We start from the raw sequence: 13,744 nt of genomic DNA on the forward strand, positions 1-13,744 counted from the left end.
AACAATCAGCTCAATTTTTGAAAATTTTTATTTCGTGATTATAAACTAAAGATTTGAATAGCTCACTACGCATGGCATTCCTGGTAATCACATGTAGTAATCGGGATTCCAATCTGGTGGGCGCATATGATCTGGATTGATTCCACCCTGTCCCGGCCTATTCGGATTGAGGGGACTAAACGGGTCGAAGCGGGGCAAAGGTCCCGGGCCCATATTTGGTCGAGATGGAAAACTGAACAGGTTACCAGGACCACCGCGACCTAGTGGATCGAGATCCCCGCGTCCAATGTCCGGAAAGCCAAAAGGGCGAGGCTCGAATCCACCTGGAATAAAAGATCTAAGCGACGGCAATCGATTAACGAGTGTATAACAGACTACCCACTAGCTACGTAATACTCTAAATATTAAAATCTAGCTTCCCTGTTTCGCAGTATATTTAAGTGTTCTTACCCGCCACGCCTGGGCTCGCCGATGCGCAGGGGATCTGGATCCGATCCACTGGGACGTGGTGAGGTGGTCGTTTGTGTGGTGACCTCGCGCGAGTTGCCTGTGAAAACCGGGTCCAGGAGCTCCCTACGATAGCGTTCAACAATCTCCGAGGCTGTCGGCATTATGGTGGTGATGCCGCCTTTGACCGCAGCCACCAGGGTCTCTGGTTCCACGCAGATGTTGGACACTTTCTTAGTGTTGATGTCCATCAGGTTGATCAGCAGGGCGTCCTCGGTGATGTGGCCCAGCAACAGGTAGAGCATCTTATCGTGCACGTAGCGCAGCGAGTACTTCGTGTCGTCATCATTCCAGCTGTCCGGCAGCAGCTCACTGCCCTCCTCCTCCGGCAAAGTTTTCTATTGAAATCTAGATGAATTCAGTAATATGAGTGGCCAGAATCATACTAACATCATCGCCAATGCCAACGCAACGAAAATTGTAGTGCTTCGTCAGCAGAAAGTGGACGAGGGCAATCAACAGGTCAGACTTTTTGTCGACCTCAGCCTGGACGGTCTTGTACAGCAGATCCCAACCGTAGAAGAAATCGCCCGTCTTGGCAGCCGATCCACTCTCCATTGCGGCCACCGACAATCCTTCACAGTTTCTGGACAGGATTAAACAGAACGAATGGAACGTTCTTACTTATGCTTAGATAAAAGTAAATATGCTTACTTTTCGTTTGTTTGGATGTGACGTCTTACAATCCTTCAGATGTCAGTGTTTCCGATCTCTGAAAGCACAATACTGAAAGTTTATTGGGTGAATGTAGCTTCCTTTTAGTATAAATTTCCAAGACAGTTTGATAACTTATTATACAGGACCTCTGTTTCGAAAGCATTTCAAAAGACTTAAGAAAAATTCGCTGCAGTAGTAGTAACAACCACTGCAGCGAATTTTTCTTAAATCTTTAGACGTTCTGTACCTGAAAGTATATCAGAAGGACTTACATTGTTTGATTAACGATCAGATGAGATATTTTACTAATATTCCTGCACCTTTGTTAAGATGGAATGGAATATCGTAAATATTAAGTATTAGAGCTGGAACAAAGTTAAGTTCTCGATGCGATTTATCGACGTGATTATCGATACAGATATCCTATAATTTATTATATATTTTAAATACGAAAAATTGTGAGAAAGTACAACGTAAAGCTTTAAAACAATAATAAATAATAAAATCATCCACCTCTGACTAACAACAGAATGGTCAAAGTACGCGTGTGTCTATAAGAAATCGAACATGTTTAGTACAAAAACTTAATAAAAGGCCAGACAAAACGATTTACTGTACAGAAATTCTTAATGTCCACATATATCTGGATTCTCAACTACTGACTGATTAGCTTATACCAGAATTCAAATTGATTCGCTTGTTCCGTAAAGTTTTCAATTTATTAATACTTTTCTTTTGACTTTGGTAAAGTTCTTTAATTTCACATATTACACACCTTACTTGATATATTTCTTAAACAGCTTATAGAAAAGTTTTTGCTCTTCAGAAGCTTTTTGTATTAATAATTTGTTAAGTCATGATTTCGTAAATTAGATCAATTTTAAAAATATCGATATCTTTTTTCGGTGACAACAATACCGATTGCTGGGAACTAGTTCGCCAAATGCAAAAATATATCTCCAATATTTCCTATGCGGGAGAAATTAAAACGTTAACAGATTAGAGCAAACTGAAATATTGGTTAATATCAAAAAATAGTTCCCTTTTTACTTCTAAACTAAAAACACCAGATATATGTTGTCTCTTTCTGAACGTGTTCGTGTTCTTACGGTCGGACGATGAGCGCAAAAGAGATGACTAGTGAGCATAGAGTTGCCAAGGCTTGCAAAGACTACAAATTAAGAATGCATACTTTAAAAACTAAAATTTATTTATCATCCTTTAAAATGCTAGAAATGATAAAAAAAAAGTTCAATAAAACGTTATAAATGCTTTGTTAAAATGTTTGTTTTTAACTAAAAGATCACTATTATAAAATGGGATTCTAGTTGTTTACTGATCTTTTTATATTTAGCATAAGAAGATCAGTAAGAAATATTTAATATTTGATTAAAATTTTAGGCATGTTATCATAAGAAAATTCTAGAATATCGGACCGAACTAGTTATATACACTTCATAGAGCCAACTTCGGCTTCCAGCCGAAGGGGCAGCCATGTTGAATTTTTGCCGAATGGCTAGCTGTCATTCTCGGGTGAAAAAATCTATTCTTTCACATTTTCGACGAGATTTGCTCCTAAGCAATCGGTATAAGATATCACATTAATATTTTTTCCGGTTTGCCCAACTAATATAAGTATAAACACGCGTCGCTTGCAACCCTGTTGTTATTGTTGTTGCCAAACATAAAAGTGATAAGCGCGCCGCTTTTCTCTGCGGCGGCTGCAGAAAATTGTGAATTTTTCGCGTTTTAGTGCGAAACTTGGTGCGCATTGCAGGGCACTAGATCCAGAGCCCCGGATACGGAACAGAAATCATGAGTAGCAGTACTCCGGGGAGCGAAAGTGCCCTGACGAAGGTAGGGACTCCTTCGCCATCGCCACTGGCGAAAATGGAAGCGGATTTTACGAGTGAGTACTGGGCATCAGCCATGTGGTCAATACAGTAACTTGCATATCCCAACGCAGGCTCCAAGTTCGAGATGCACCCCTCGCTTTCGGACGAGGAACGCCGCTTCTACCTGAAGATGTACCCCAATGTGGATCTGGTGAACCAGCGAAGAGTGCACTGCACCGTGTGCAAACTGCACCTGGGCACAGCTCCCGCCGCCGAGAGCAACATCAAGATGCATCCCATACTGCGGGTGACGCACTGCGTCAAATGTCACGATTTTTACAACAGCGGCGAGTTCTCCAAGGGCGAGGATGGCTCTGAGCTGTACTGCCGCTGGTGCGGACAGGGTGGCGAGGTATACTGCTGCTCCACCTGTCCGTACGTCTTCTGCAAGTCCTGCATTGTGAAGAATCTTTCCAAGGGCGTCATCGTAGACATAGAGCAAAACGAGCACTGGAACTGCTTCAGCTGCACCTCCAAGATCCTCTGGCCACTGCGCGCCCAGCACTGGGCGCTGGTCAACTATCTCCAGACGCAGAAAAGGTGCGTCTCTAAGTTGTATTCTCCATACTTATCATTGTTTTAAGATGGTTTGTAGGGCACCGTTAAACGCGTGCCTAGTAATCAAAGGCATGCCTTGAAATAGTTTCATCTCTTATATACTATACTTGTATATAATGTTATCCATTATTATGTAAATTAGCTCACCCCAGTGCAGCATCCAACTTTAGTTAATGTCTTATAAATTGCAGAGCCCTGCAGACCCTACAGCTGCCCGAGGTGGAGGCTCGACGCCAAATGCTGAAGGATAGCAGCAACTGCTGCCGCTTGGCCAAGTCGAAAACCAGTAGTTTATCCGACTCCATGGAGAGCTTGGAGTCCAATGTCTCCAGGCGCAGCCAGGGCAGCTCTGCGGGCTCGAGTAAGCGAGGTTCCTTGCCGAAAACCATTCCTCAGGGACCGCCAACCAAACGTTCGAAAGCTTCCAACGACGAGGTGGTCTGCACACCGGATTTGCTTAGCATGCTGGAGCCGGATTGCCAGCTTTCTGTTACCCCCAAGCCTACTGGCCGCCAGCCGGTGAAAGCGGCGAATATAACAACCACTCCAAGGATTGTCACCGTCCAGCAAAACTACCAACCGGGACCAAGTTCCAGTAACAGCAGCAGCAATGGAAGCGCAACTGGTTCCTCATCGGTGCCACCGCCACGTAGTAGTCTGCCACCACCTCTGGTTCTCAGTGGATCTGGAATCCGCTACCGCCAAAATGCTCCTGGTGGGGTCTCGGGTGTAGTGCGTCGCACTGTAGTCCCCAACTCGGTGAAGACCACTGGGCCAGTCTTTCACACAATCAATGGATTCAAAGTGGATTTGAATAGCGCTGCAGAACAGGATTCCTACCGCCTGCCCAATGGTCGACTAATTCAAGTTAAACGTCAGCTACCCCAGGCCAGCCAGCCGGCACCAACCCCACCAGCACCGCCTGCCTTGGTCGTTCCTCAAGTGGGACCGGGCGTGGTTATCCGACCGCGGGCTCCGGTTTCGTCTAATAGGCCATCACTGCATATCAGCACATACGGCTCTAACATGGGCATCTATAACCCGCAGACGAACCAGCAGCAGCGGGCTCCGCATGTGCGAGTTGCAAACGCCAATCCAGCGCCTCCACCGCTACAAGGTCCTCCGCCCAACGTCAATGGCGGTCAAACTCTCATGATTACTCCAGCACCTCCACCACCGCCCAAAGGTCCAACTTTGGTTCGTCACACTTTCCCCAACACGCCGATGGGTCAGGCACGGACGCAGCTGCAGGAGCAAATCTTTAGCGCCATGGACATCTGCACTCACCTCTCCGGCAAAGTGGTATCCCTTACCCACTCGAACGCCTACAACCAGGTGCGCAGTTATCTGGAACTGAAGGAGCTGTACATCCACATGTCCTATTTGATGACATATGCGATTGGCCGGTTCAAGAACTTGCAGGAGAAGTGCTTGGTGGACATGCGAGAGAAGGGTTTTAAGAATGACGCCAACAGTCTGGAGAATGGTCAATTAGCTGCTGGTGAGTTACAAAATGTGTCATGTTTAATGAGTGATTTTTTTATATAGACATACGGTAATACGTAAGATCTACAATAGATTTAGAAAGATAAAATTAAGTTAGATTAAGGGAAAATCATAGCTTTTAGGTGGAGTTGACAAAAAGTTGCCTCCAACACTTGGAGGCCAAATGTCATATTACTGTCTTTGGAGCGTATTTTCGACACATGGACGGGCGTTGATCATTGATAATTTCCGGTTTTCGTTTTGCGCGTGTGTTTATTTTAATCGGATGGTGAACATGAATTGAAAAGAAAGCATGTAAGTATGCTGTGTTTATGAAAAACTCTGCGAGTTCCATTTCATTGGCTGCGATGAATAGATGTTAATTTAAGCGTGGTCCATGTGTTTACAAAATACCATCCAGAACAGGCAATGGAATAGAACCCAGCAGCAGTTTTTCCTTTGATTTTAACGCTTTATATTTCTCGTTTATTGCAGCCGTGGATTACGTGTGCTACGGCCAACTGGACGACGTGGATCTCTTCAACACAGGCTGCAATAGTTTTCACAATCAGGTCTACGAGTACCGCAAAAGCTTGCATGCGAATCTTAAGGATGGCGAAGACTGCGAACCATTGCCTCCGCTGATGCCGCTGGGAGTTCGAGCCGAAGGTGATCCCATCGATGAGCCCGAGGAGCCAGAAGCGCTACCGGAACAGCAGCAAGATGACACCGGAAAGGACTCTGAAGAAGCGGCTGATTTTGATTACGATGAGCCAGATGAGTTGGATGATGATTTGGATGACGATGACTTGGACAACGAGGAGTGTGGTGAACTGGGAACCGAGGAGAGCATGAATCGGAATGAACAGGCTCACGCTTACGATCGAAAGTTGACACGATTACTTCGCGAGTATCCTTCGTTGTGGTGCACCCGTCATCCCGATTACGGCAAGAAAGAGGTCACCAATAAGCAGTGGCGGGTGATTGCCAGTCACTTTCCACGCGGCGATGACATTAAGCTGCGCTGGAAGAACGTAAGAAAGCGATACGTTCGGATTGAGCGGCGCTTAAAGCAGGGAAAGCGTTTTAAGGGCTACTTTGATAAGGCCACAAACTATCTGGAGAACAGGGATCGACCGAGGAGCGAGTGGCTGGCTGTGGACTGTGGCGAGGATGACGGCGACGGCTTCGAGCGCAAGCATCTCGACGTAATAGAGAATAAAATGGAGCAAAAAGCACTTAGGCTACCAGTAACTAAAATCAACCTGAAAGGCGGATCCCGAGTTCCGATGCGCCCGCTCGAGGTGCGTCCTATTGATCAACGAATCATAACCTTCGCTAAGAGCCATCCGGTATTATGGCGCAAATCCGCTGATCCCGAATTCAACAGTATTGACGAGCAAACCCGAAAGTCCCTGTGGCAGAACTTTTGGAAGTCAGCGCCCAGTATGTTAAGATCTATAACCACAACTTAAGCGGCACTTGAATTATTTTAAATATATATTTTTGCAGATTATGCTTGCGAGTATCTTGTAGAGCGTTGGCAGCAAATGTACGAGATGTACAAGTCTTTCCGCCTGAAGAGTATTAAAGATAAGGGAATCTTTGCGAATCTGGAGCTAAAGTACTCAAAGTACTTGGCCAGCTTGTACTTCCTGTACAAGATCGATGAGCAGGACCTCCGCGACGAGTTTGAGCAGCTACAGGACTGTGTCCCGAGCGGAACAGACTCAGCTGGAAACCTAAAAGATATGCCCGATGACAAGCAGTTCTGTCAGCAACTGGTTTTGGCCATGCGGGCATATCCCACATTGTGGAATCCACGGCATGTTGACTACAGCGATGTGGGAGCCAGGGAGCGCCTATGGCCGGAAGTGGCCAGGCGGTTACTTCGGTTCAAGCGGGACGCTCAGGCCTGCAAGCTCCGCTGGCAGATGGCCAAGTTCGCTTACGAGTGCTACCTACGCGAGATGGAGCGTCATCCGCGGGTCAACGAGCGCAAATTGCAAAAGTTGCGGTCCAACTTTCCGCTCGAGGAGATGCGCTTCCTCAACATTTAGATCTGACATTCCAGTCACCTTCTAGGCTAAGTTTTTGTACTATGAGATTATAGTTTAAGTTTAACCAAACTGTATTCGCCAACTTTGCCAGGAGCCATATTTTAAAATATAAATGCATTTTTAATCTGTCGGCAGTGTTGTTAACTCATTTGGTCCTTAAGAAATTTTAAAGTTGCATTAAGATTAAGATTCATTAACATTTACTTTTGCCTTTCAGATAAACAAGCTAGCGATGACGAAGATAACGAAATCGAGATTGTGGAGCCCAAAACGGACACCATCACCATTGATTCGGACAACGAAGATGACACGCCTTCCACCTCGACCGCGACACAACAGCCACAGCAAGCGGCTATCATGAAGATAACATCTGTGACATCGGCGGCGCCGAAAAAGGAACTGCAAGAGAACAACCAGGCCGACATCGACGTGGCTGCATTCAGCTCCACAATATTGGCCAGCCTGCTGGAAGTGGAGGTCAACGAAGGCGCCAGTGAGCCCAAGCCCGTCTCGCCTGGCCAAAAGAAGCAGCCACGCAAGAAGACGACAAATAAGCCAAACCCGGCACTTTTGCAATTGGAACGTCAACGCATGGAGGACATGAAGAAATTCGATGCAAAGCTGAAAATGAAGGTCATGGTCAATCTGAGGCGAGCTGAGGATGAGTTCGAGGTGGCGCGAAAATGGGTTGAGGAATGCAGGAAACAGGAGCAGGAACTGGCCACCAAGATAAAGGACTCGAATGTCGCAACCCTAACAAACGAAACCCACAAGCCTTCAGAAGCACCAAGTGAAAATCCGAAAATTTCAAAGGAACACGGTGAGGTTGATAAGGAAAAAACCAAGAATAAAGAAAAAATAGGAGATATATTAAAAGCGGCAATAAAAGCCAAAATTGGCGAAAACGAAAAACACATGGCGGAAGACCAGCTGCCGGTGGATGGACATTCAATAGAAAAAGACAAAGAATTGGACATGGGAAAATCAATGTCCACTGATCCAGAAAAGAATAAAACAGCAGGAATGGAAATAGTTGCAGACAAAGAACAACATTTAACAAAAGAAAACATTGTAAAGGTAGAGTGTAAGGATGAATCTAGAAAAGTCTCAAATGATAAGAAATCCGATTGTAAAAAAGGTTCAGAAGTTGAAATGGTATCGGAAAAAGATGCCGTCTTGAAAGAAACATACGGGGGGTCCGAAAAAGGACTGCAAAAAGAACAAGGTGATACTGAAAAGTCTTCTGAAAATCTTCTCGAAAATGAGGTTCTCAAGAAAGGAAAAGAAAAGAAATCTGAGAACTCTGAAAAGGTTCTAGAAAAAGATGTTGGAAAAGCTTCCCCAACGGCCCCAGGTAAAGGTACCTTTCAAGCTGCAGAAGAGGATACCGAACTTAAGAACGCAGGTACACAGCAAATGAATTCTACCCCAGGAGACTTAAGCACAGTTGAGCCCTTGGACACTTCCAATCAAATTGATCAGTCTTCCGCAGAAGAACTCGTTGAAAGCATGGACGTTACCGAACTTGATGAAGCACCCAAGGAACTACTAGATTGCGCTCTAGACGAAGTCATTGCCATGGATGGCATCGAACTGAGTGCAGCTACGGAGGAGCTGATGAAAGCATTAGGCAGTCCCAGCGGCCTGAATTCCGAAAACACAAATGATAATGAGACTGATTTGGAGACAAATGATTTTATTGAAAATCTCCCACTTGAAACAACGGAGCCACCTGAGATCCTCTTGAAGGACGATGAGAACAAGGCGGAGCCGCTTACTGAAATTGTACATCTCGGAACACCCAGCCCCGCCGAAAATGGTGACGCAGAATTCGAATCCACGCTGGAAGCAAGTGACTCTCCACCAGACGAGCCCACCACGGCGCAGATTGTTGGCTAGTTTGTGGTGATCATTTGAGGTCCCGCCGCAGAAGAATCATAGCTGTGGACCTCAAAACCTGCCATTTAGTATTTGTACTGGAATTTAAAGCAAACAAAAATAGCACAACACTTTTTATGTAAATACTATGATCTGTTTCTCATTGAACAAATTATTGTTTTCTGCTTAAGGAATTGTTTTTGTTTTTGATATTCACATCATTATTATATTAACTTTTGAACCGCGTATTCTTGAGAATATAAGTCGGGCACGAAGCTCGTATAAGTTCGTTAATAGCTTTTAAAAAAAATTATTTTGTACAAACCAAATAAAATTAATATATCTGAACGTGCACAAAGTAAACAAAAAAAAAAATGGTTGACTTTCGACTTGTTTCAGTCAACGAATTTTTAAAAATGAGCATACAGCATACAGTTAGAAATTGCATACGACAATTCATTGTTATGTTTCCCAAACTCCCACGAAACTTTTGAAGCAATTTCGGATTTGAAAAAACATTTTCTAACTTCTCAATGTTCATTTACAATGAGCAACACAGAATCGTTTGGAGTAATAGTCGCTGGAAGATTAACTAGTACTTAGGTTATTGAATAAAATTTATATTAATGTGTAGTTCTAAGCTTATCTCAGACGAGTGAAAATTGTAAAGAGCTAGCATTAAAGCAATGTAATTAAAACTTATCATTGTGATTTCTTTGTTGAGTTTTTACGAACAGCTTTTCTGGCATCCAGAATATTGTGCATACGAGTAAGGGGTATAATTAATGAGTATATGATAGCTGCCGAAGACTATAGTTCTATATTTAACGTTTAAATTATGAAATCTAGCACTTTTGCTTACTGCGCAGCTTCAAGTGAAAGTTCTTTTTTGGTGGAGGGCACTTGCCGCTGAAGTTAGTGATTGCGTACCAGGCCTCCCACATGATGTAATCCTTTGCATGGTGAGCAGTGAAGCTTCCTTTGAGGGTGCACTGTGCATCCGCCTCATAGGGATAAGTGGACCTGAAAAGCGGGTGGCCGTTTCGCTTGATGCCAGCCTTCTCTGCACACAGTCCGGTCACAAACATGTCCTCCAAGTGCACAATCCTAGTGCCCAGCGACGCCTTGTACAGACGTGGCACCACATCTATGGACAGCAAGTAGCCGGATCCGCACAAGTACCTCGGATACACACCGCCCCGGAACATGTACGATGGCATGTACCATTTGTTAAACTTATTGGCGACCGGCGCTACATTGCAGTACGCGCGTCCGTACATGATCTCTCTGCGGGCCGTCAATCGTTTTCGCCACGAAGTGACGTCGTACGTGTTGCCGTAATGGAATCCTGCCGTAAACGCGTTCACAGGAATCGTTCCTCCGAGCAGAAAGTGCAGAATGTTGGGCACGTTGACGAATGTGTCGTCGTCGCACTTGAAGTAGAAGGCTGTTGTGTTTACACAACTCTGGCTGATGTGCTTGAGCGCCATCACAGCCTTGATGGTCAAGTTATTGTAGCTGTCTATGAAGTTCTCCTGGATAATATCATTATACCTCTCCGCCTCTCTGACAACTGCCTCATTCTCACGGAGGGAAGCTAAGTTTCTGCGGCCCAGAATGAAGACGATCCGAACAGAGGCCTTAAGAGAATTACCCTCACCACTAAGATACTCTCTATACAGTCTAAGACGCTCGGGCAGCACGTTCAGGTATCGTCCTTTGAGATGGCCATGAAGCTTTACAAAGGTCGAGTAGTTGAAGTCGGTGGAGTTGCCCCAAAGCATGCGGATGGCACGCCGCCGTTCAAAGTGGTGAACAAAGGAGCACACTACTATTGTCAGAAGAGCCTTGCTCCGGCAGAAATCTCGCGGAACAATGAGCGCCGTATTCTGGGTTGGATCCAGGTAATCACCTATACTTCTGGGCGTCTCACGACCCCATCCCGACAGAGGAGCTGTGCAAAATGTATATTAAATTAGCGGTACGTAAGAACAATTAACTTACCGATCCGCTTGCTTGGTTCTGACCTCAAATTATATATCCTGTAGACCAAAAACAATGCAAGGATAATGATAGCCTTGTACCTCCTTATAAATGGCCAGATTCTTGCCACGATCCCATAGAGCCGCTTAAGCTCGTCTAAGAACTTAATATGCATTTATTCAGGTTAAATCGACAGGCTTTGAAAAGGCAAGTTTCGAAAGTGTAACACCAAAGAGTATGCCAAATAAAAACTCAATTGGGAAGACTGGTTACAACATTTTATTCGGTTTTTTGAACAACAACAAAACTGTTTATTTGGAAACGTGATTTAATAAATTAGTTTTCAAAACTAAACAAATTATTTTTTATTAAAGAAGACTCCTGTGCGTCAATTAAGTAGGCTGAACCAGGGAAATTTACACGTGAACTTATTAAAAAGTGAAAAATGTACTGGTGGAGTGTGCCAACTAAACACTAAGTTACAATGGTAAATAATAATATACGTGATGGCAAAAAATAAATACTTACTTTTCTATTTTAAACTCTGTCTTTAAATAATTTCTTAAGATCTGGGTATTCTAAGAATATATGCAGATTTATCAGATAGCTGACTTGTGCATTACTTTTAACATTGATATGGAGTATTGGGGGTGCTAGGCCATGATCAATCTAACTTGTATATACACAGTTTTTTTTGAGCGAAGTATTCGTAAATAATTCAAAAGAAATATGATGTATACGTTAATGATCTGCATATGTATGTATAGACTTCATTAGGATTAAATATCACTATTGACTGTCAATCAAGCTGATTACGTTTTATAAACCAAGCTGCTTCCAAAGAAATTTTAGGAACTGAATGTCAAGAATCTTTGCCGAGCCAATATAACATGTAGGCTTTTGGTTTTTTTCAGAGAGCAGGAGAAATGGGAAGGGGTAGTGGACATACCCTGAAGATCTATTTTAGGACTTCTAACAGATCGGCCGCTTGCGCAGTCGAACTTGGCTAAAGAACCGCCCCGGAGACGGACATTTAATGGAGTAGTTGGAGACGTGGTTCCAGGCGACCACCATGCTATCGTCTTTTAACTGATGCTGTGTGATGCTGCCCTTAAAAGCGCACATCTGTTTCGAGTGGGCAAAACTGAAGAGTGGGTGGTGGTGTCTCCTGATCTTAGCCTTTTGCGCACACAACCCAGTAATGTACACGTCCTCCAGGTAGACCAGCGTCGTATTAAACGAAGCCTCGAACAAACGCTGTACTGCATCGATGGACAACAGATACCCGGCTCCGGAAAGATACTTGGGATACGCCTCCGGCTGATACATGTATGAGGGCATATACCACTTGCTGCTTACTTCGCTAACCGGCACTACGTTGCAAAACTGATGGCCATACATAACCTCGCTACTGGCTTTCAATCGGTTTTGCGGGGAAGTGACCAAATAAGTGGATCTATCGTGGTAGTCCAGGGTATCGTTGTACAAAGGTATTGTTCCTCCGAGCAGAAAGTGTAGCAAGTTCGGTATATTCACAAAGGTATCATCGTCGCATTTGAGGAAGAAGGCCGAGGTATTAAAGCAACTGTGGCTGATGTGCTTTAGAGCCATCACAGACTTCAGCGTCAGGTTGTTGTAGCTATCCACGAAGTTATCTTGTATAATGTCATTGTATTGTTCCGATTCAATGTGAATGCGAGTCAGGGTCTCGTTTCCTAACAGGGCCTCATCTTTCTGGCGGCCCACAATGAAAACAATGCGCACTGAGGCAGTCATTGAGTCGCCCTCGCCGCTCAAATAATCCCCGTACGTCTTTAATCGGTCCGGAAGTGGCGGCAGGTAGTGCCCTTTGAGATGGCCATGGAGCTTTGCAAAGGCTGGGTAGTTGAACTCGTTGGTGTTGCCCCAGGTCTCGCGGATGGTCTGTCGCTGAATAAAGTTGTCGACGCCGGTGCATACGGCGATTACCAGGAAGGTCTTATTCCGGCAAAAGTCCTTGGGAACAATGAGAGCAGAGCTGCGCCCGAGATCCAGGTAGTCACCTATGCTGCGGGAGGTCTCTAGAGTCCAATCGGGGAGACCAGCTGTGAAAGTATCAATGAATCCTGTTTAAGAAACATGTGGGTATTTAGGAAACCATTGTCGTACCACTACGCTTGTGCACATCCAAGTAGACGAGCGGTAGGTAGACGAGGAGTAGCACAAAGATTATAAAGGCGCTCAGTGTGTAGCAGCCGAGGCGTCTCAGCATCCTGGGAAGCGGCATGCGATTTCTTAGCTGCCGCTGCCTCAGCTTCGTTTTGCTGCGTACGGCCCCGCTGGTGGCCACCGCTCTTGAGGTGGTGGAAATATCCGTCGCCAGGAGAAGGCACTGCTCCTCGACGTTCTCTGGATTCCACCTTCTATCCATTATTGCTTATCGCACTAGTCCTCCGCCTGCTTTTAAATGTACTGTGCACATTTTGGCAACTATTGGGGCGTCTAGCTGATAAGGCTATCAGAGTTGGAATGGGTTTATCATTCACGGCTGTTGTTCACATTAAATCGTTTTTTGTATAAGAACAAAGTAAACTTAATAATAGGAATTTAATCAGATCTGATAAAAACTGCGAATGGTTGTTCGGTTCAGCTGATTGTAGATAGCATTGCAATGTTAAAGACCTCGTGACTATCGATAAGTTTATCTACCGTCTTCAGTTTGCAACGATTAATTGAAGTTGT

The 13,744-nt window shown here is 44.7% G+C and overlaps 4 protein-coding genes across 6 annotated transcripts; 1 reads left to right on the plus strand and 3 right to left on the minus strand.

The window, feature by feature from the left end:
* Positions 1–10: 10 nt before the first annotated feature.
* LOC120446908 (proteasome inhibitor PI31 subunit) lies at positions 11–1,065 on the minus strand. The gene is made up of 3 exons (XM_039628136.2): positions 898–1,065; positions 451–845; positions 11–337 (listed from the first exon to the last, which is right to left on the minus strand). Exons 1-3 carry the CDS (start codon positions 1,063–1,065, stop codon positions 88–90), a joined length of 813 nt encoding a protein of 270 aa, XP_039484070.1. The 3' UTR covers positions 11–87.
* On the minus strand, positions 1,019–11,206 carry LOC120446907 (beta-1,3-galactosyltransferase 1-like). 2 transcript variants are annotated; one of them, XM_039628134.2, is made up of 4 exons: positions 11,045–11,206; positions 9,971–10,994; positions 1,162–1,219; positions 1,019–1,093 (listed from the first exon to the last, which is right to left on the minus strand). In XM_039628134.2, coding segments are annotated over exons 1-3 (1,179 nt in total). In that variant the 5' UTR covers positions 11,199–11,206; the 3' UTR covers positions 1,019–1,093; positions 1,162–1,218. The 2 variants fall into 2 exon arrangements, with proteins under 2 accessions (XP_039484068.1, XP_039484067.1); XM_039628133.2 differs by lacking the exons at positions 1,019–1,093; positions 1,162–1,219 and having other exon boundaries at positions 9,886–10,994.
* LOC120446904 lies at positions 2,632–9,738 on the plus strand. 2 transcript variants are annotated; one of them, XM_039628129.2, is made up of 5 exons: positions 2,632–3,073; positions 3,131–3,599; positions 3,809–5,118; positions 5,598–6,548; positions 6,615–7,286. In XM_039628129.2, exons 1-5 carry the CDS (start codon positions 2,980–2,982, stop codon positions 7,160–7,162), a joined length of 3,372 nt encoding a protein of 1,123 aa, XP_039484063.1. In that variant the 5' UTR covers positions 2,632–2,979; the 3' UTR covers positions 7,163–7,286. The 2 variants fall into 2 exon arrangements, with proteins under 2 accessions (XP_039484063.1, XP_039484062.1); XM_039628128.2 differs by lacking the exons at positions 5,598–6,548; positions 6,615–7,286 and adding an exon at positions 7,380–9,738 and having other exon boundaries at positions 2,646–3,073.
* Positions 11,207–11,284: 78 nt separating the features above from the next.
* On the minus strand, positions 11,285–13,664 carry LOC120446906 (beta-1,3-galactosyltransferase 1). Its single transcript, XM_039628132.2, has 2 exons — positions 13,172–13,664; positions 11,285–13,107 (listed from the first exon to the last, which is right to left on the minus strand). Exons 1-2 carry the CDS (start codon positions 13,431–13,433, stop codon positions 11,996–11,998), a joined length of 1,374 nt encoding a protein of 457 aa, XP_039484066.1. The 5' UTR covers positions 13,434–13,664; the 3' UTR covers positions 11,285–11,995.
* Positions 13,665–13,744: the final 80 nt, after the last annotated feature.

The sequence above is a fragment of the Drosophila santomea genome, chromosome 2R, assembly GCF_016746245.2.
Source record: "Drosophila santomea strain STO CAGO 1482 chromosome 2R, Prin_Dsan_1.1, whole genome shotgun sequence".
Lineage (NCBI taxonomy): Eukaryota > Metazoa > Arthropoda > Insecta > Diptera > Drosophilidae > Drosophila > Drosophila santomea.